This window comes from Harmonia axyridis, chromosome 3 (assembly GCF_914767665.1).
Source record: "Harmonia axyridis chromosome 3, icHarAxyr1.1, whole genome shotgun sequence".
Lineage (NCBI taxonomy): Eukaryota > Metazoa > Arthropoda > Insecta > Coleoptera > Coccinellidae > Harmonia > Harmonia axyridis.
Window position 1 is genome coordinate 17312606 of NC_059503.1, and position 23501 is coordinate 17336106.

General features: G+C 31.3%; 2 protein-coding genes across 23 annotated transcripts in view; both read right to left on the minus strand.

Annotated features, from left to right (window-relative positions):
• Window positions 1–30: 30 nt before the first annotated feature.
• LOC123677107 (S-adenosylmethionine synthase) lies at window positions 31–9802 on the minus strand. 2 transcript variants are annotated; one of them, XM_045613591.1, is made up of 9 exons: window positions 9632–9802; window positions 5897–6166; window positions 5332–5409; window positions 5154–5276; window positions 4862–4974; window positions 2535–2678; window positions 1657–1875; window positions 1012–1328; window positions 31–812 (listed from the first exon to the last, which is right to left on the minus strand). In XM_045613591.1, exons 2-9 carry the CDS (start codon window positions 6003–6005, stop codon window positions 707–709), a joined length of 1209 nt encoding a protein of 402 aa, XP_045469547.1. In that variant the 5' UTR covers window positions 6006–6166; window positions 9632–9802; the 3' UTR covers window positions 31–706. The 2 variants fall into 2 exon arrangements, with proteins under 2 accessions (XP_045469547.1, XP_045469548.1); XM_045613592.1 differs by lacking the exon at window positions 4862–4974 and adding an exon at window positions 3575–3687 and having other exon boundaries at window positions 9632–9786.
• An 11824-nt stretch (window positions 9803–21626) lies between these two features.
• The window catches only part of LOC123677109, a 117645-nt gene continuing 115770 nt past the window's right edge, over window positions 21627–23501 (minus strand). For all 21 annotated transcript variants that reach the window (XM_045613596.1, XM_045613608.1, XM_045613597.1 and 18 more), the window contains one exon: window positions 21627–22846. In XM_045613596.1, the coding sequence (XP_045469552.1) occupies window positions 22678–22846 (169 nt within the window). In that variant the 3' untranslated portion in view covers window positions 21627–22677. The remainder of the gene's footprint in view (window positions 22847–23501) is intronic.

Consider the following 23501-nt stretch of genomic DNA (forward strand, 5'->3'; position numbering starts at 1 on the left):
GTATAGCAACAGGGGATACAAAGAAATAACTCCTGAGCTAATTTTATTTTTTAAATTATAAAGTGAAAATATTTATTTTTGCCACTGGGATGGAAAATAAAATTACAATACACAATCATGTCGTAAAAATACATATCCAATTACCTATTTTAATCTGTTTTCGTCATTCAATTGCTTCAATATAATTTCATAAATAATTTAATGAACATTTAAATTCTCTATATACTAGTTTTTATACTAATTAAGACTATCAAAGAATATTTAGAATCATTAAAAATTTTAAACAACTTTTAATTATCATGGCAGCTTCTAAGGACCAGACGGTAACGATGTTAAGGTCTGGCAATGGAAGGAAGTATATTAAAATACATTAATCAAACCTTCTACAAATCGGAGTGTTTTCGGAAATGCTCTTTTCCAAATAGATTTTTCGTAAACACAACACAAGGTGTGGAGTGGAATCAAGTCTAGCAGGAAGGGAACGTTTCACTCTACACAAAGTTGCAGCAGGTTGCAATTACAATAAAACAGTAATTGATAACTACTGTGATTTGTACAAGGTTGACATCCACAGGTAAATGCCATGCTCGTGTGATGATTAACTCAAGGTTCAGAGTGCCATCTCGGGGAAGAAACTAGAGAAACAAGGAGGGCTAAAAAGGAAATTTGAATTAGGAAAGTTAAGGATGTATTAATGAGGAAATGGTCAATCTAATTTAAGGACCTTTGGGTTTTCCCAGGAGAAACCATCTCTTCCAAAGTGACCATATGTGCTTGTTTTTTGGTAGATTGGCTGTCTGAGATTCAATTCTCTGCAAAAACAAAAATGATTTTTTATAAAAAAAAAAAAAAATGTAAAAATGTTCAAACTTATTACAGAGTTTGTATGTCTCAGACTAGTGGTTGTTTACATCATATAACCTCAAGATAGCAAATACTCTTTAAAGAAACATCATAGACATACAAATCCAGTTTTGATTCAATTCATAATGAAAAAAAAAAGATACATACTTGACAATTTTGCCAGGTCGGAGGTCGAAGTTGTTCTTCACTACAGCAAGTAATTCTTTCTGAGACAATTTAGATGTGCCATAATCGAACACAGTAATCGAAAGGGGCTCAGCTAAACCAATAGCATAGGATACTTGCACCAGGCATCTTTTGCAAAGACTGGCTTTGACAAGAGATTTCGCAACCCATCGGGCAGCATAAGCGGCAGATCTGTCAACTTTAGTGAAATCCTTTCCAGAGAAAGCTCCACCACCATGGGCTCCCCAACCACCATATGTATCAACTATGATTTTCCTCCCAGTAAGACCTGCATCTCCCTATAAAATGTTATATTTATATAAGTTCTGTTAATGATGCAAATTTCAAGTTTTCCATTAGTTTATAATTGGATCAGAGAAAGTGTTTACATCATTTAACCTCAAGAGTAGCAAATACTTTTATGAAACATCATGTCCAATTAGCAAGAAATGAAATAGGATAAGCTTCAAATAATAGGATTTGGAATTTCATTCATTTGACACAAATAAGTCTTAAAATTTCACAAATTTCTGAATTTTTCGCAATAAATTGTTAGTTATTTTGAGAATACTGAATGATACATTGAATAGCCCATCCTATTTTTGGAAAGCCTTTGATCGTACTTACTTGTGGACCTCCAATGATGAACAATCCGCATGGGTTGATATGAATTATGGTATCTGTGTCTAAATATTTTTCTGGAATGACTTCTTTGATTATTTTATTCGTGACTTCTGTCCTCAATTTTTCCAATGAAATTTCAGAACTGTGCTGGAGAGAGACAACAATTGTGTGAACTCTCAATGGTAAACATGCTCCATGTTTAAATGCATATTCACAGGTGACCTGAAATAAATTAGATTTTGTTTTTATAAAACTATACAATCGTGCTATTGATATTGGTTTTAATACTTTTATTTATGTACGATACACATTGCCCTTCCCAAGTATTGCACTTGGGAGGAACGCCTATTGATACCAATTTTTTTTAGCACATCTTTGGAACATATTGGCAAATCGACTTTGCTAAAATGTGGACATTGCTGTGTGCAAATTTTAAATTTATTTATCATACTGGTAATATTGGTTTGAATATATTTTGTGTATGATACACATTGCCCTTCCCAAGTATTGACCTTGGGAGGAACGCCTATTGATACCAATTTTTTTTAGCACATCTTTGGAACATATTGGCAAATTGACTTTGCTAAAATGTGGACATTGCTGTGTGCAAATTTTAAATTTATTTATCATACTGGTAATATCGGTTTGAATATATTTTTGTGTATGATACACATTGCCCTTCCCAAGTATTGAACTTGGGAGGAACGCCTATTGGTACCAATTTATTTAGCACATCTCTGGAACATATCGGCAAATCAACGTTGCAGAAATGTGGACATTGCTGTGTGCAACTCTGAATATATATACTCAAAAAAATTCAACATCTCTCATAAAATTAATATAATGATGAACATTCATAAGAAAATGACTGAAATATTTACCTGAGTTTTAGAATCTGGTCTGGCCCATGGGAACTCTCCATTTCGCCTGAGTTCAGCAATTTTGTGGTTCAATTTGTGTGCTAATACTACTGTCAGTGGCATACATTCTTCTGTTTCATCTGTTGCATAACCAAACATCAGACCCTGAGAAACAATAAAATGGAAAAATTCAAAATTTTAATTCTTACAGATATTTTGAATGACAAAATTTAACTGATGTTGAAGAATCATGACATTGAACAGATATGATTGAAAAAGCCAAATGAAATGTAACCAAACTTAAATGTAAAAATTAAACAAACGCAATGAAAATTAGAAGTGTTTGGATGAAATTTCAGATTTCCTTTCAATATCAATGTCCTTCAATGAAAAAATATTTAAATGATTATCAACATTGATTTAAAATAAGGATTGAGGTAGTGACTATGTTGACAATCTTTTCATATTATAACTTATATGCTAATCTAAACACATATAATGGAGTTAATGTTAACTAAAATTCAGATGCAAAACTCCTGAATTAGTTTCTAAAGCTTAATATACACATATATTTCAACTACTTCATTCAGAATGGTGTAGGTTCTTACGTAATTCAATGAATTGAAAAGGGCAAAAACTGAGTTATTTATTAATAATGTTAGCCGAGTGGCACCAATATCGATGAACCCCTATGTCTATTCTATTATTGAATGTAAGATTATCATTGCCCTTCTCAAATACTGTATTTGAGAGGAACGCCTATTGAAATCAATTGATCTAGCACATTTTTGGAACATTTAGGCAAGTAGTCATTGCAGAAATGTGGACATTGATATGTGCAAAAAAATTGGAAAAAAACCGAATAATGAAAATTACGGGTAGACTTGAAGATTATTTGTTCGATCATTGATTATGAGATTAGATTGATTCCAGAAAAACTCAACCAAAAAGGAAATTTCAAGTTTTAACTGAAAAATTGGATGTTGGAAAACTCTTCTGTACAGGAAAAAAGTGCTCAGCTAAAACTACAAGCTTTATAAACGAGGTGTTTAAAAAATCACCTGATCACCAGCGCCTAGTTCATCCTCATTTCTATTCTCATGAACACCAGCTGCGATATTTGGGGACTGCTGGTCCAGAGCCAACAATACATTGCATGTCTTGTAATCGAAACCTGCATAAAATCGTGTATGCATAAGATATGTGACATACACCAAGGGCTACCTTAATGAGGGTCTAGTTAATCACAGACATTTAACGGTCCCACTTCTCAATATCGCTTTAACCAACTTTAATATATGTATTTCGTTACAAACAGAAAATTTGGGTTCAAAAATTTTCTCATTGACAATATATTTTACAACCATATTTTCTGACCATTAAAAATCTCCGATTCACTTGATTGGTTAGAATATAATCTTTCATAACGACTTAAACTCAATTTATAGTTCCATTTTCAATACAAGAATAAAAATTAAACAAATCTTTGTTCAAAACTGTCAACAAAATACCATAAATTCCTAGGATTTATATGAAGTACTGTTGAATATAGAAATTTCCAATATGCATTTGATGGCTTGTTTATCGCATAGGAAATATATGAAAGAAAAATTTGTATGTAATAAATGATCCCACTGATTAATTTGTCAAATTTGATCTTCAATGGAATTATCAATGCAGCATTAGGTTAATTAAAAACACTGAGAATTTCAATGACTTTAAAATCATTATTAAAATTAATAAAATAGGCCCTTTTTGTAAGAATTATGTATTAGGAATTTTCAATTGATAAATTTAATATGAGGGCCAAAATAGTACCCTTGAAATAGAGCCATTGATGAATTTACAGTGTACTTGCTGTCTGATTTTACTTTTAAAATAATGTCACATAATTTTTTCAATCGAAATCTGTTCAAAATTTAACATGATGATAACAGATGAATGAAACAATTTTTCTCCATTGAATTTCTTTTGAAATAGTTTACCTGATGAACAAGATAATTATAATGTGTAAAATATCTTTTGGGACATATGAGAATAGATTTAGGTTACATCGTTCTGGATGTTGGGCAAGCACTGAGCAGAAGCATGAAGAGAACATGCTGTGAATTTATTCAAAATTTGAAAAAGCAATTATGTGATGAACTGAAGTATGTTCCCCAGTAGTAAGTTGTTCAACTTCATGTTGTTAATCGATCCAGATCGTGTCGATTTAGTTCATCTAAACACCTCAATAGATCAAAGCCCAAACAAATAATATGTACTACATTCATTTAAGTTACGCTACTCTACACAATCTGAATGAATCTACATCATTAAGTGAAACAACTTGAAATTCTCAATTATACCTGGTCTCCCGCGCCTATGTCCGATTCAATTCTATTTTCATGTACACCGTTTGCAATGTCTGGTGATTGTTGTTCAATGGCCACAAGAAGATTGAAGGTTCGCCAATCAAATCCTAAGTTTAATTCATAACCAAATTTAACAAACAATTATATCAATTCAATTTCAAACAACTGTGCAAAATAATAACAAGATATTCCAACATAAATGAACCTAACTCATTTAACATTGAGGCAGCAGTTGTCAAATCAACAGAATGAATTTTAATATTGAAATTAGTTAATGTAAAAATACCTTTTGATGAATCGTCATATCCAATATGTTTAACAGTTTCTCGGACAACTTTCTGATAATCGACCACAGCTTTTGAATTGATTTCTCCACAAATAAGGATCATCCCAGTTTTGGTAACAGTTTCTACAAAACGGTAATAAATCAATGCATTTTCGGAACAACTATTATTTTTTCTTACCACATGCTACTTTGGCATTTGGATCTTGTTCTAGATGTGCGTCTAATATGGCATCACTTATCTGATCACACATTTTATCTGCAAATGAATAATAATCATTAATTTGGGTGAGAAAGTTTGAAATTTTACATATTAACATTCAACAATCTTCGGGTTATGGTAAATTATAATCACAATTGTTGTAGAATTGATTTGAACAATGAGGAAAAATAATTCAAAACAAAATATATCAATAACATTGACAAAATCTTAAAAACAATCTGATTTCTACAACTCAATAAACTTCTCCATAATTCAAGCTTCCGAAATTATTGATCCACCGCATCCAATAGTTGGTAGAAAAACACGTGGTTATAAATGAAGCCTTTATTGTTTTATGAAAACAATTCCTTACTCAATAAATTTTTCTAATTTAATATCATTATTACGCCACATGATGTATTTTTACCTACCCTCGATACAAATTTAGACGTATTAAATACCTGTAATGCGCATTGAATAGTTTAATACCATGCCGCCGGGTAGCCATTTCTGAAAATTCCGTAATAAAGGTTTTGATACTAACCTGGATGTCCTTCCCCAACAGATTCTGATGTAAATAAAAAAGTAGATCCATCTTCCATGTCATATGGCATATGACCGTTTGAGTATCCATTTACGAACGTTTCTGGCATTCTGAACCTTGTTAAAAACACTGAGTAAAGCTTCTTGTTAACCACTGTGGAAAAGAGACTGAGTCGGCTGCACACCGTTGGTTTTATTTACTTTGTCAGTTCACGTGATGGTGGGGAATGCTTCGCATTGGTGGCCGTTTGACATGAAGCGGCGCTGTAGCCTGAAATTGTAAATAATAATATGAATGTCAATATGGAATTTCTTTTCCTAGAAGCAATAAAATTAGAAAGACTCTTTGAAAAAGATAATATGCAGTAACTTAGGTCTCATGAATGCGTCATGTTTCTATCGACTTCGAACGTCGGTTTGTTATGGTTGTCACTTTGACGGTGTTTACATCGAGAGGAAAAAAAGAAGTAAAAACAAATCAGCATTCACCAAGATAGGTATAGAGAATGTTATGTTTTGATTGGTAATATAAGTCCATAAATTTCCGATAAATAATCTCTTAGACGGATAAATACTATGTTCTCTATTTTTGGACTGAAATGATTTAATTTCCAATTTCAATTCGACTTTTTCATAATTGACCGTTTCAGTTTGTATGCTTTCATGTGATATAAAATAATTGTTGATTAGGTATGTACAGGATATCCTTATGTAGCTTGAATCCATGTGCCTTAACTGTTCGATATATTCTCAGTGAAAGATCTCATTCACATGAAAAAAATCCCGATGATTGTTCTCGAATTTAATCATTTTTTGCTTTCCAACTCTATAAATACAATTCCAGTGGGTATATAATCTATACCTAAGGGAATAAAAATTTTGACCTGTATCAAGGCTCAGGTAGAGAAAAGGTGTCTAACCAAGACTTTCGTGCTTTTGTTCACATGAATTAACTGAACAACTTTTAGGATTACAAACATTTCTCAGATATGAAAGCCTAAAAATAATGATTTATTTATTTGAATTCCAACATTACGTCATATTATTACATATCTATATACTTATTTACAAAATGGAGTAAATAAATCCCAAAATGAAAAAGAACAAGATCAGATATGGGATAATTAACGATAATTCGTTTCGATAATTTGTAATTGTTGCAAGGTCTTGGCATCAGTTCGTGTTAACATAATACCTAATATAGATATGTATGGTTTTTTAAACATTTAAACTAGTTGTATACAGGGTGTTAGTAATTGGCAATATTTCAACTATAGAACCTGAACTCAAATATTTAACCAAAGCTTCTAGATGAAATGTTACATCTGTTCGGGGTGTTTTATTTAAAAAATTATGTTTTATTTGTGCCCAGCACTTTACGTGTTATTGTGATATTTGGCAGGAATTGATGAGGGTACCTATACCTACAGAACGATTCGGGGTAGTATCAGAGGCGTACGATGGGGGCAAGTGACTGGTTGATTCTTCCCAAATTCTACGCCAGGGGCGGAATTACAATTTTATCACAATTTTTCGATTTTCCAATACCTTCAACGTAAATATCGTGCCTTTCTTCATTGCAAGGAAAGAACAAATGGTTCTTCCTAAAGTTGAGGTTCTAAAAAACATCTATACATGAATTATTGCGATACATTACTTATTTTTGGAGATTTTTCAATTCGAACATGAAGCTGTGCAATTATTCTTATTTTAATTTTTAATTTCTATTAATTGTTGTACGTAAATGAACATTTAATATATCTCTTACCTATATCAAATAGTTTTGAAGTACTGCACTCAGATAATTTATAAATTTTCAAATAAAATCCAGAAAAGTCTCTTTTATCTAGGTTATTTGGGTTAAATCTCGGTATATTTTAAGCTCAGGATATTATCGTTGAATTTTTCTCCATAAGTAATGAAACACCGTGTAATGTCCGCAGCTTATACCTATTATGAAAATATTCCGAACGAATGACGAACTTCTTCCTCTCCAACGGAACTTATAGTAACTTCTTTTGTACAGGGTGAGTCCTACTTTCGAAAACCTTTAGAAAGATAGAAAACATTTCGCCCAATCACTGATGACGGACAAATTCCAAGAGACTTAAAATTCGGGAAGCTTAAAATCGGCCAATTGTTTGGGATATACAGGGTGTTCCATCATTGACGAGACGCTCTATTACGGTTCAGCGCAGAAATTTTCGATTTTTTTTTCGAAAAACCGCCATGAGGCTAAATACATTCTCAAACTGTTTTAAAAATACACAGGATGTACCAAAAAACTGTAAATGACCAAACATATATGTTTTATCATATGGTCTTCTATTGAATTTTCAGATTGTATGGAATGAATGAATTCATGCAAGTTTGTGCAAAGTACTAGAACTTATATGATAGTTTCTGAGATATTTCGATTTTTTATAAATTGAAGGCTCGTTGTAAAACCCTAATAACTTCGAAATGTATGAATTTATTTGAATCATATTTTGCGGTGAATACTAGAAAAACGGATGCTAGCACTGATTTTTTGATAATCATTGAGAACACTACTGGGTGTTCAAAATTAGACAATTCATTGATGCCTTATTCAAACGTTAATATCAAGCTTATTTTGAATCATCATTGAGTCTTATCTTATCTATTGAGACTATTTCTGGCTAAAAATTCGAAAACTGCGAAGATCATTACAAAATGATATATGCGTGTTTAGGGAACGAGCGCTCAAAAAGGAAATTGATAGAGTGTAACCAGTGCAATGAAACTATATACATGATAGTTTATAATTCGGATTTTTGAAAATTTGATTCGGTATCTGAAAGGAAAAACGCCCAATTTATCCATAATGAAATTTTTTATACGAGATGTACCGGGTTTTTCACCATAATTTGACCCCCCCCCCCCCCTTTAACTTTGTTACTAAAAGAGGTACAAAAAAATGTTTTTTACAAAAGTTTCTATATTTGACTAGCTATTCCCAACGAGATAACTCAAAAAAGAGCATTTTGAGTTATCGCAGCCTACCACTTGAAAACTGCCAGCTTGCATGCCAGGTGGTTCTTGAAATTTGAAACTCTGTGGTACTCAGAATAAGAGAGATAGGCCAACCATATGTTATATATTTGAAATCAGGGGAAAAAGAGCTAGTCAAATATAGAAAAATATACAGGATGTTCCATTTGAAAAAATGAAGTTGCTATCAATATGTTGCCCACTCTGTATATATTTCGTTTTGTGAAATCATTTTGAAAAACACTAGTCGATTTTGTGAAACTTTTGTAGAAAACATTTTTTTGTACCTCTTTTAGTAACAAAGTTAAAGGGGGGGTCAAATTATGGTGAAAAACCCGGTACCTACTATTCTTAGATATTATAAATCTTCTTGTAAAATTGCAGTGTTTTCAATAATATAGATGCTGCAATCTGTGTATGTACATAACAGTAAAAAATACAAATTTTGAATAGTCTTTTAATTAGGTTTTATTATTATTCCGGGTTTTGATCTCTAAAAAAACGAAACGTCTGTCCAGTGAATAGTTTTAATATCACTCATTGAAATCCATCTTCATTTTGAAATAGCCTAGAGATAGTAGGTACTTACTTCTACTTCAACACAACAATAAAAAATCATATAACTAGTACACAGAATAGGTAGAAAAAAAAATGAAATTTCAAAAATAACGATGGCGATTGTTCCTTCTTCAGTTTTTTCGAAAAAAATTAAAAATGGACTTACTTGAATATCAGTCTCGTAATTCTTATCCTTCTGTTAATATTCTTTAGAGGTGATAGCTGGAATTGTTGTTAATTACTTCGAATCTAGACAAAAACTGAAGGATATTCGCTTGGTCAATAGTGATGATTATCCATTAAATGATAAACTTAAGCTGATGAAATATTTCTCTTAATCGTGGCATTTTATTTTCAAATTTGGAATGTTATAGTCAAGTGCGGTCCTTCTTATCGTACATCTATCTACATGAAATATCCTGATTATGCTCTACAAAGAAAAATAAGAGTTGTGTGATTGACCTCTCCATATATTTGTTAATTTATATAAAAATAGGATATCCCATTTTTGACAAAAAATTCCTTTGGTTTTAAAGTTAGTATACGTATATTAATGATGAATGATCAAGACTCTACTAGGCTTCTGCAATTTTTACTCAACAGCGATTGGTTGGAATGTTCCACGTAACCGAAAAATTTCTTCCCGGCCTGGGGCCCGAACTCCTGATCTTCGGTTTGGGGCATATTGTCACGGAAATATAGAGTTTCATTTGTAATATATTTTTATCGAATTTTCCCCTATACGCACAGGTGATGAAAATAAAATTGTGCAAAAAGCTTGAAATCATTATTCTTCATCTACATACGGAATTTCATCTTGATGAAATTCATAGTTTTGAAATTATCAGGAAAACAAAATTGAAAACGGCTATATTTATGGATTCTACCTACCGGTATTTGAAATCCAATCCTACCCTAAATATTTCAAGATTCTAGGTATTTTCGTTCGAGAGTTATCGTGTTTACAGACGGATTGATTTTGGGTCTGGATTCATCATCAATGAGTCGAACCTTATCGTTTGAGACCAAACCTAGCTCAAAATTCTGAAAATACAGACATCGTAACAAAATGATGTAGTGTTCGGGGAACGAGCCTTCTAAAATTATTGAGTTTTTTATATATTACTTATATAGAAAAATATAATCTTTATTGGATTTATTCGAGGGAAGAAACATTGGTATGAAATATGCAAAGGTTTGGTTTTCTTTGTTTTGCTCTCAGAACTTTAGCTAGAAAAAAAACAAATTTTGAAAACTGTACGAATCCTAGACTATTTTCAGAAAAAAATTTTTGGGAAACTGGCTGGGATTTTCAAAAGTATAAATTAAAAAAAAATTAGGTAACTTCGTTTCTATTCATCTCCAGGTTATCTTCATAATTTTCATAGTAATTAGATCTTATGTTGTAGGTTCTTAATATCCAAAAATTTGATGATATAATGATCTCATGTGCTACATCTCTGAATATATCTTTCATTTTCGCGATGCATATTGAATAACTCGATTTATTCGTTTTCAACACCAATACAGGGATTTTTAATTCCACATAAATTTTATCAGCAAAAAAATGTTTTGTATTATTTATATTTGCCTGCAGAATTGTTTAATAACATGCTTATTGCGAATGCGTTATCATATCATAATTTTTGAAATTGTGTAATTCCAATTGCATATTGGTAAATGTTCGATTTCGTTCAAAAATAAAAATTTTTTCATCGATATTTCAGTAATAAATAAAACCAACATTGGCTTGATAATAATCTGAATTTTCCATGAGTCTCCATGATAATACGAACTTTTTAAATTACGCAATGGGTAATTTTGCAAGTTGCTCTTGTGGAATTTCCATAGTCCAACAAATACCATAATAATAAAGTACCTAATGGATATCAATGAAACAAATCTGAGCTGAGTCAAATAGAGGACTTCGCATGATTATTTATCAACTACTAACTTAACATTATTGAGTTTTTATATCGAAACTGAGGAATCAAAAAAGAATTAGTAAGTAGAAATGTTTGATATTTTATTTTAGATTGTCATCATGAATCTACTGAAATAAATATTTTTAATTTTCATTGAATCTCACACAACAAAATTCATCAATTCTTCTCTTCATTTCTATTTATTTTATATTATATCAGCTTATCAGGTGAGTCGTGAATACTAAACTAATTTTAGAACTAATAAAAACGAATAGTTTAGAAATAGATTGAATACTAAGCACTGCAGGAATTATTGAATAACTGCATGTTATTGCATAAAGAAAATGTCGAATACAATAGTTTTATAGAGGTACAGTTCAAAGATATGCGTTCTGAGATCCATTTTTAGAAGTAGACAGACAGGAAGGGGTCTTAGAGTCAACTAAATTTAGAGTATTTTGTATTTTCGGTTTATTCTATAAGGGGAATAAAATGGAACACGTTAGCTAGCAGATGTGTATTTTTATACTCCTCTCACAGTTATGGAGTAAGGTGAAAGAATTGTCACGGGTAAATTTATTAAAGATAAATAATAATACTCATTGCAATTGATCGGAATCATGATCGAAATTCGAATTTTATACAGAAGTTCCATTCTTCTTTTATCTCAAGGAATAATAATTTAATTACATTAATTATTAATTACATTTAATTAATTTGACATCAGAAATGATTTATTTCCTGGATTTTTTTTTTAAATTTATGTAATATAGCAACTAACTTTGTACTATAAGAACTGAGGAAAATGTCCAAAAATCAGGGAATAACATTAAATATATTCAAAATATAATTTTTTCTCATGTCTTTGGCACAACAGTTTCGGAGTTAAGTGTTTTTTAATATTTTCTCTGTATTAGAGAGAATACCAGCGTGATATTTATTTCCTTATGGAGAAAATAATAAACTCCATTGTGAAATATACTCTGTATCATTACCCATATTTTTAGATGTATGCATTTAAAATTTGAAAAATTCGATTTTATTTTTTGAAAGATTTCGAGAGATCATTATTTATCGAAATAATTAAGGAAGATGACTAGGTTGAATATAATTTACTATTCATTTACCGAATTCCAAGAATGACTCTATTTGTTTATTTATCCTGAACATGATATGTATGAATAAAATAACATCTTATCCAAGTGAAAATATCATTTATTAATATCGAAGATAAGTTTGGGAAATCACGTCTTGAATGTATCTACTGTAAGTCAAAAGCTAACTGAGGCAGTCAAACTTCCTTTTTTTATTGAAAAATCTGTGCAAATTTTATTAAAATTAATAAACCATATTTGGTTTATTATTTTCTCTTTGGAAACCCAAATACACTTCCAATATTTCTTTCCACTGACGAAATATTTCAAATTGTCGAAGAAATGTCCTAAATGAAATCTCCAGAATTTCATTCCTAAAACATAAGCATTAGGATTTAGGTAATGAGTTGAGGTCAAGGCCGAGTCATTTGAGCCAAGCTTGGTCTTAAATGATTGGTTAAGATTCTCTGACGAAAATTTCGAAGTGAAATTCAATTCTGTTTGGACACCGGTAGGTACATGATAAATCTTGATCTGAATGAGCTACATACTTGAAATGTGGATATACCCATATGAAATTTTTACTTTGAAAAAATACTAATCTGATCAAACTGAACTTTGGGAATTAGTAACAGAATAGTGAAACGAATATTGATGCTAAATTTAGAACATCGTATCGATTAGTGATGAAAGAAAATTTTTGGGAACAGACTGTTAAATTTTGAGAGTATACAGGGTGTTTCCAAATAAGTTTAAAATTTTTAGGAGATGAATCTTTGTCAAAAATTAAAGGGGGAATTCCATGTGAGAAAGAGCTCTTAAGACTTTTTTTGAAAAGTTACACATTTCCAAAAATAAAAGAAAGAAAGCATTTTTTTTTAAATTGCTGAAAAGGCTACCTATTTATATTTTTTTTAATATATTCTTGTTCTTCGAAATTAGGGATGAAATTTTTGCACTTTTTACCACGAAATTTTAACGAAACAAAATTTCTGAACGAATTATGTTGTGTCCATAAATACAATAATTTCCTAATGAAAAAAATAAAATTCAACATGGTACATGAACTGTATAAATAGAATTGCAGAAATCTGTTTATTTTATTTTGTTTTTAGTACCATACGATTGCAAAACGACTTTCCTTCACTTGTTGTAATTTCAAAATAAAAAAAATTAAAATTAAAAAAAATATATTTTTTCGGCAACCGTCCGGGAAGTGCTCACTTCCCGGAAGCTTTTTCTTTGAGAAAGGAGCATTTCCCGGCCTAGTCCGGAAAGTACTTACTTCCCGGACTAGGCCGGAAAAGAATCATAGAATCCATAGCAACCGAGATAACGGCTGACAGTTCGTATGAAATTAGTTGTCAAAAATTTGCATGTTTTTTGATCGCAATCGCAATAAAATATGGAAAGCAGCAGCGATAGTGTTATTTTACATGGTTGCCGAAAAAATATTGTACGCAACACGCCCGAAAATGGTTTTTTTTGGACTCACAGACTTCCAGGACTCGCTTACGCTCGTCCTGGAATTTTGTCTATTCGTCCAAAAAAACCCTATTTTCCGGACTTGTTACGTAAATTACTATTTCGGAGGAAGGACTTATTTAAATTATTTGCAGGCATGGCAAAAAATTCAAAATTTAAAAATTTACAGAGGGATGAAATACTTGCTAAGCAACAACAATTTGTAAATATAAATAAAAATATCGATTTTATCCAAAATTAGGCAAGGAATGCAGAGTGTCCTTATTCTGAAGTCCTTTTATTGGACATAATTCAAATTAGAAAGTGGTTTATATTTTACAATAGCAGAAAATTTTTCATAATAAAAGCATTCAATTATTCGTAGCAACAAACCTTTAAACTCTATAATACCTTTCTCGTGTTTCAGTAAACTCATTACTCTTCATTTTCCATTCTGTCGAATTCAACAATTTTTATAATTGAACTGTTCTAATTGACTGCGCGGTTTTAAAAAAGCTATACAATCAACTATAAAAGATTTATGAAATGATCAAACGAAATAGATTAACTTTATGGACACGTGCTGCGGGTTATTTTCATGACAACAGTATCAAATATATTGCTGATGCAGAATATCACAGTTCTATATCACCTTGCATCGGTGACATATTTTTTGACACTGTTTGCTTATAATCTAATGCGATAAGGAATATCAGGCCTCGTTCTGGAAGATAATGACCTATTCTTGGCCCTGATCTTCTAGCTAGCGCCATTTCGTTCGAATAAAATTTTTGCAATCTAACAAGTCTTATCGTATCTACATGTTGTACTTAGAAGATAAAAATGAGGAAGAACTGGTGTGAAGTCAGGAGCTTTTAAGCGTTGGTTTATTCATGCGTCAATTTAACCCTTGAACACCACATAACTGTATATAGGTATATATGTGGTCTCCGAGAGTGCAATTGGCGCTCAAAAGCTTCTTACTGCTAGTGCTTTCTTCAATTTTTTTAGATGTTTTGCTTGAATTTATTATGGTTCTGATTAAGTCATCGACACAAAATTTTACACGAAGCTTGACATGAGTAGTCTAGCTATACAGGGTGATTCAATATAGTACTCAATCGGCCGGTAACTCTTGGAATATTTGATCTAGAAGATTGATTCAAATTTTAACGGAATCGACAGCACTCGGCGCATAAGCTTAAATTATTTTTGACTCTAAAGGCTGGTCCGAAACTGACGATACACCCTGTTTTTTTTTAAATAGAAATGTCCAATTTTTATAGCATAGGTACTCATAATCTCCATGAAATTCAGGTTTAAGAATACCTTTCTTGTCAGTATTCATCTATAGTACTTTTTAACGTAACGTTTTTCGACAAATTTCATGGTTTGAACTAAATATTTTATCATGATAATTGAACGATTTTCTAAAATTATATTCCTGAGAAGTTTTCAAGTCTTCTGCAAATCTTACTTATTACTCTTCAGATAAGTGGTGCAACAAATCTTGCAATTCAAAAAAAATACTATTTCAATCGAAAGTCTTTACACTAGAGTTTGGAAGAAAATTAATTTTTCAAAAGTTTGATAACTTCGAAATTATTCGACACATTTGGTTAATGGTTAAGGTCGATTTCATGTACCAAAAACCTACATATGGGGGTCTCCTCACTTTCTGCAAGTTACAGCGTTTTAAAGGTGGAAACGACCTTCAGCTAGTTAAGCATCTTAATCCAAGTTTGTAACATCACAAAGACATCATGTTGGAGTACCAAAATGAAAATAATTTACTTAGAAGATGCCTTTTTGAGCATCCGTCAGTAGATGGTGAAAGAAGTAATTCTATACTTCAAAGAAAGAAATTGGAATTGAAGAAGTCGACAGTCATATCATAATCAGTTTTCAAACCCACCTCATTTCTAGATGTCTTAATGAGATCTCAAAAATCGAATGAAAAACATCACAATTGAAACAAAGTGCAACCACGTTTTCTTATAATTGACAGGATTATCGTATCCTCCTATTTAATCAGTGACATTGATTCGAATTATTACGGAACGAACGTTCGATAGTTTCTGACCTGACGTAGTATTTTTCTGGAATTTTTTGTTAGGAAACCTATTGATAAGCGTTTATCCAAACGCATTTTCAAACATAAATAATGTTCACAGTTTTTGCTAACTCAGATAATGACATGAGGTTTTATGCTAACCTTGTAGGAGGCTCATCAACACGGAAGATAAAGTTTTGAATTTTTCCACCAATTCTTCACAATATTAGAAAAACGTGGTTCGTACGAATTCGATATTTGATTCTTCTTCTATCTTTTCTACGTCACTTTGGTCTGAGAAATCAGGAGATTTTGGCCGCCAATTCTACATGGCTGTATACAAGTATATGTTATCTCCAAGGGTAAAATTGGGTCTTGAATGAATGAGCATCTAAAAGCTTCTGACCCAACGTCAATGCTTTCCTAATTTTTTAAGATATTATTTCTGATTTCTTATGATTCTAATGATACTATCAGCACGAAATTTTGCACGGAGCATGAAACTTTTATTTCATATCCCCACCATTTTAGTGATCACGGAAATATAGGTTTTTTAATACCTATTCTTGAATTTTCTATGGTTCTGGTTATACGATAAACACGAAACACAAAATAGTCCAGTCAATTCACAAGGTCCCCTCACGGAAACGTTTTGGGGAAGTTTGAATTTCTTCGATTATAAATATGATTTTTGGGGTGTTTTTGCAGACAGTAATTTAAGCCAATTTTCAACTATCGTTTGAACCAGAACGGTTTATCTGTCAAAAAAATTAATGGTAAAAATTTGTGGGAAATTTTATATTGTTCATTTTTGTGTAGAAATGCCATTCACGAACACAGGATATTTTCCGAGTTATATTACATTTTTTCGCAATTTTTCCAATGTTATAATAATAATAATAATAAATCGACTTTATTCAACAAATGTTCCGTTACGAAATTTCGGTGGCAAACCTCAGATTCGGACTCGGCATCCAAAAAAACCAAATAAATCAAAGAAGTCAAAACTATCCCAAAACTTTCCTATTCCTGTGAAAAACACATATTGACTGGATTATAGCTATAAATTGTCATTTTACCCCCAAATGCAAAGTTTCATATCGCAGTTTTCAAATAACCAAAAATCAATATTTCGAAGGGCCTTATTCAAATAACACCTTGTCAGTATTTGTCTATTAACGATAGTAATCGCGGTTTTCAAAATCCGACCTACCCTGTAAATTTCAAGTTGCTAGGTCATTCCGTTCAAAAGTTATCGTGTAACCGTCATCAGTGAGTCGAACCTTATCGTTTGATACTGATTCTGGCTCAAAATTCGAAAAATACAAATATTGTGACGAAATGGTTCGATCTGTGAGAGTAACGATCGCTCAACAGAAGTCTATTAAATTAAATAACACTTTCAAGCATACACTCCAATCAGCAAAGATCTCTTGGATTTTGACATCATTAGTTAATATTTTCGTGAATCGGGATTTATATTCTCTGTCAGAAACATCAGGCACCATTTGACTCTTTTTTGATTTATAAAATCAATCATTCCAATGGATTATTTATATTTGAATATGTTGGAAGAAAAAAGGAAAATTCAGATGAAGATATTAAATGTTCATAAGTCGATTGGAACTCAAGAAATGAAAAATTGCGTGTGGATCTGATATTTCGTTTTGCGGATGGATACTTACGAACTTTTATGAACCAAATAGGTATCTTGAACTTGTTATTGCTGACACGTGATGTCGATTATTAGAGTGCAAGCTGTTATGTATTTTAACACTATAACATATTCTATCTGGTTTTATTCGTGCTATTGGTGAGATATAACTATAATTATGTAACTGAATAAAATTTTCAACACATGCTTCTTAAGCAGATTCATTTTTCCTTTTTGATCGATGTCAGATTTACATATATGAAGTTAATCCATAGAGTAATAAACATAGATAGAGGAAGTACACACAATTTTTACATGTCCCCAATATGGTTAGATTACGTTGTAGGATTGTGATATATTTTCAAATCCACAATTTTACTATATCATTATGAGTGTACCTATATTATATTGAATGAAATATATTTATTTGAGTAATTCCCGATTAAATATGTAAATTTGAATATTTGGAATCCGATATTTTTCCTAATTGTGGAATTTAAAATAAGCAGAATATTTATTATTTTCTGTATCTACCTGCTGAAATCCAAGGTATGGCAACTTTTGCTCTCCTAGTGTCATCGGTTGTTTCACGTCGTTAGCCGCGCTTGAAGTTAGTTTTCTGAATTTCTGATATATTTTGGTATTCATCTGAATATATTTTGATTTGATATGAAACGTTGATTCACTATGGAACATGAAAAGTGCATTCTTTGTGAAGAAACTCGTGAATTGAGTGAAATATTTTATCACTGATATGTTTTCATTTCTGCGCGCTTCATGTCAACTTTGATAGTTCATGTTGAGGACAAAATTTGCTTACTGAAAATGACATATGCTCCCTCTATCTTTGTTTATTAATCTGAGAGTTAATCCAATCTTGACTCTTGACTCTGATTGCACTGTTAAGTTCGGTGTTTTCAAAAGTATGTAAAGTTCAAGGACAAACATAAATAGTTTTGCCGTAATTTCAATTTTTTATCCTTCATTTTTTTTTGTGAAATAGTAGACTGAAATTCCATTCGTGATTGAATTCATCTCATTATTTTGTTTAATTACTCAACTGAGTTGCTTGGAAAAATTATTCTTCCGTTATCGCCAAAATTCAATCACTTGTTCTACTACTACTGAAAATTTGAATTCTCTAGCATATTTCGTTCGAAAGTTATCTATTACACGACTGTCTGTATAGACAAAATTGGTTTTAACCTCGAAATTTTCAGTAGTTGAGCCCATTTTTGGTTCAAAATTCGAAAATCCAAGATATTGGACCATTCTATGAACTATCGTCTAGGTTGACACTGCTATGTATGTAATCACTTTTTTTTAACTCATCTGTATCCGGAAAATTTTTAATTGCTCATGAGTATAGGTAACACTATCGAATGATCTGCTGTTGGAAAATACGTCATATCTCGTAAACAGTAAAGAATTTTTTGGAAAGCTAACAATACCTAATTAATAAAATACCTAATTAATAAAAACTTATGAGCTGAAGAAAAAACGCTTTTGAGCGCATTGCCTGTTGTATCAACTATGAATTCAAACAATTTCAAATCAAGTAATTGAGTTCGAAATAATTAATAATATGTAATCATTTTTTGAAAACTAAGGAACTCAAATTATAAAATCAGAAAAATCTGTTGGTTTCTTAATAGTAGATTCCATTTTTTTCACCACGAAGATTTGCTGCGGAGGTATGGATAGATTTGAATTTTTTCCAGAATCAATAAAATCCCATTAAACACTGGAGCAAGATTTTCCAACCAGATGAAAAAAATAATTCAATGAAATCAATTATGAATAAAATTCTAATATCATTCGATGTCTGAATATTAAACTTACTTTAGCGAAGCCTATTAGGCGATTAAAAGTGAAATACAATTGATACGCGTACATGCAAACATAATTTACAAATGTGCCTCACTTATCAATGAGTATTATATTTCACACCGACTTTGTGAAAAGCGGCATCTAGATTATAGAATGGAAGGTATATAGAATTACCAACGATTATTTATTTATTAACCGTGCTTTGCCCTTCATAACGGAGACAAAACATTGTCATTTCATAGACCTGTAGACCAAACTTAAGGCAGTAATAAGTACAACACTCGTAATTGTAGAACAATATACATAGGTATCTTTTGAAGTCATTGACATTTTTGTTATGCTTAGTTTTACTATTAGGAGAGATTTGAATGATGTAAGGGTACGTACATTATTATTATTATTCACAATTAGAATAATTACTCCTGCGATATAATATAACTGAATGGAAAATGAGCAAAATTCATTACTTATCTAGTGAATGAATCGAATCTATCATCAATAATAACATACTTTAGTTCACTTATTTCATTTTTGGCTAAGGATCTTTTCCAAGACATTCGAAATTCGATAGAGAATATAATATGATTATTATTGCCTATACCTGAGGTCAAAAATAAATACTTATTTCCTTCACTACATTTTTTTCTAATTAGATTTTTTTCTCACTAGTATAGCGGGCATTTTGGAGTTGACCAGATTTTGATGCAACAGCCTGTTTCTTTTCAACCGAGCCGAATCGGAAAAAATAGTAAAGAAAAATTATGTTTCCTTTGACCTCAGGAACCTTCGGTTAGAATATGTATACAAGTCAAAGACTCACCTTATAAAATAATTTGAAATCTGTAGAAAAATCGAATGAAAAATATTCCTAGCTTCAGAATACGATTCATAAATTTCGAAAAAATCTAACTGAAAAATTTCTTGAAATACTGACTACATAAAAGATTGTAATTGAAAACATATGAACCTATTGGAACAATGAGGATAAATACCTATAATATTTTTAGCATTCTTCTCATCATTTCATCATAATTCATAATCGCTGTAATTTTTCAATTTCAAACCAGGAATGATCGCAAAGTTCGTTGATAGGGCCGGGTTCCGTAAATATGCCGCACAATGAACTATATTAATAATAATAATAATAATAATGTAGTTTATTATAGCCTAAACATTAATCGCAGAGGCTTTAGAGCCTGTATGCGATATTAAAAAAAACCAATTCCAATCATGGAATGTGCTCATTCTTACGACATTTGCGCCCTTAGAGACTACATAACTGTATATATTTTGTCGGAAGATATTTGCTTTTTTTTCATTGATAACATTGCATTTGGTGGACGGATGGAATTTTCTCATTCAATGTTGATAAAAGCTCATTATTGACCATTGTACAAAGAAGTATTACGAAAGTACCTATATCTATACAATGATTCGATAATGTTAAATATCGCCTTCCTACGATGTAGATAGGCAGACTTGGTTACATCTGATGCCCACTTCTAGGACACAGGCCATTGATTCTTTTTTTTAGCCTCTAGGACCTTCGAGAGACATCATTCTTATTTTTCTCTAGATTTAAAAAACACACAAAATGTGCGGTAACCATTGAGCTGTATTTTTGTTGTAGGTAACTATAGAATATATATTATTTCACACCAGGTTGATTCAACGAATAGATAATTTATTTCTTTATTATTTTACACTAAACCAAGCGAAGACTACATAATTCGACTATTAGTACCCATTATGTAATCCTTTTTGAAATAACACCCAGAATTCTTGAGAACAGATGATAATAACATTCCATTATCACTTACATGCGAATTACTAATAACTTGTATGGTTAGAAAATACGATGTATTGGGATATTGGGGAAAAACAGGCTGAACTAATAGGTAGTCGAAAATCGAAAGTGAATAATGTTTCAGTACAATAAAAAGTCGTGAAAAGTGAAAATTTTACAATGCCTACTGTATATCTAGTTCATTATTCCGAAGGATTAAAAAAAGGCTTGGAAGATATTATATATATTATTATAGGCTTTTAAATATTTATATTATTCAAATTCTGGTTCAGTAGTAGTAGTAGGTAATTTGAAATTTTTTCAAATTCGCATTCAGTCAAAAAAAAAACACTACTTTGTCAACATCAATTTTATTGTAAACAATTAACAATATACATAATGAATATTTTGTGAAGATAAAATTCTAATGGATATTTATGTGTATGAGTTTAAAATAGAAGAATTTTTGATCGGATGTATACTTATACTTTGTGGTCAGTTTATAAGGCATCTAGTTTGAAGAAAATGGTCGTTTTCAAATGACGAAGGCACTAGAAGTTTAAGATCAAAGCTTTATCCATGCAGTCATGCTCTTTATAAATATCTACCTAACTTCCTACAAAAACTAATTTTTGAAGAATAGACTAGACAACTGATTAAATTTGGTGACACTATATTACCTAATTGCTTTCCGAAATAAAATGATGTTATTGCTTTCTTCTGCTATCTTATTACGTTTTATAGGTGTTCTAGCCGCTTTCTTCATTTTAATATACGGATAAATCTGCAGAATTCTTCTTTTTCAGTGATTTCAATGAAACCTTCATTAATAACTCTGAAAATGAACAATATCACACATATGATCTGGCACTGATTTCCGAAAAAATCGAAATATATATAAATATTTATATTCATCGAATTATATTTTGTGACGTCTATTATACTAAATTTGTATTGTGCAAATAATAACAAGCTTAAAATTATCTGAAATGGTAACATAATTTGTATCTTTTATTATTTTATCCACTTGTGAAATTTTTTTCCTTCACATAAATTAATAATTCAAAGTGAATTTTACTCATCAAAGAATGACCTCAAACATAAACACTAACAAATAACAAAGAAACAAGGTACATATTTCGGTTGGCTTATTATTATTATTCAAACGTAAATTTAAAGTTAATGAATTACACGAATAAATAAAATAATCAAAATGGGGATACAGACATAATATCGAAATATGGCAAATATGTCGAGAACAAATGAAATTTGACTCTTTGGATAAAGGAGTACAATTAAAAGTTGGCTTCGTGAGGATTAGGAAGACATATTATAACATATTTCAATGAATACTGACATTCGTCCTACATCCCAAGAGATCCCCAAAGCTTATTTACTAAGAGATGTTATACTTTGTCTACATAGTTTCCTGGGAAAGTACCGAAAGCTCCTGTCCTTTCGTTGGAACCAACAAACCAACCATCGTCGCATTTTTCTAAGACATATACTGTATCGCCTTCCATGAGTTCTAACTCGTCATCATTCTGAGGCAGGTATTTGTACAAGGCTTTGAAGCTGAAAGGAAAAAAAATGCTCTTATGAATATAAGAGTCTGATTTTAAGTTTCTTCAAATATTGCAGTATACCTATGAGACAAATCTTGTAATCATCATGAATGATCTATTAAAACATTCATAATGAAATAAGTGAGTGCATCAAACTCTTCCATTTCACTGAACATTTTGTATAGAAATTTGTTTATCATGATAATATTAAGTTCTGCATTTAAATGACATTTAACTTGTAACCGACATGAATCACCTAACACTCATGATGAAATGAGTGTGAGCATTTATGCAGCAACCTATAAGAAAGAGTTTCAGGAGAAGGAAAAAATCGAAAGAGGAACACTCTGGCGGAATCTTCCTGGGTTGAATCATTCCAAAAAGTTTCTTCGAAACTTTGACACTGCGAAATCCAAGAAGTGTACCTGGATCTTAGCAAGAATATACTACTACTCCTTACTGGATTCCTCACAGGACATTGTCGCCTTAGGAAACACCTCATGAGAATGGGTCTAGCAGAAAATGACGAGTGCAGTTCCATGGGGAGGGGGAAGAATCTCTGGATCACCTGGCCAACGCAAAATCTGCTTTGGATAAGAAACTTCTAGAAGTTAGGAATTAACTTCTTTCAAGCCATCCCAGATACTGGAGTTCATTAGAACTTT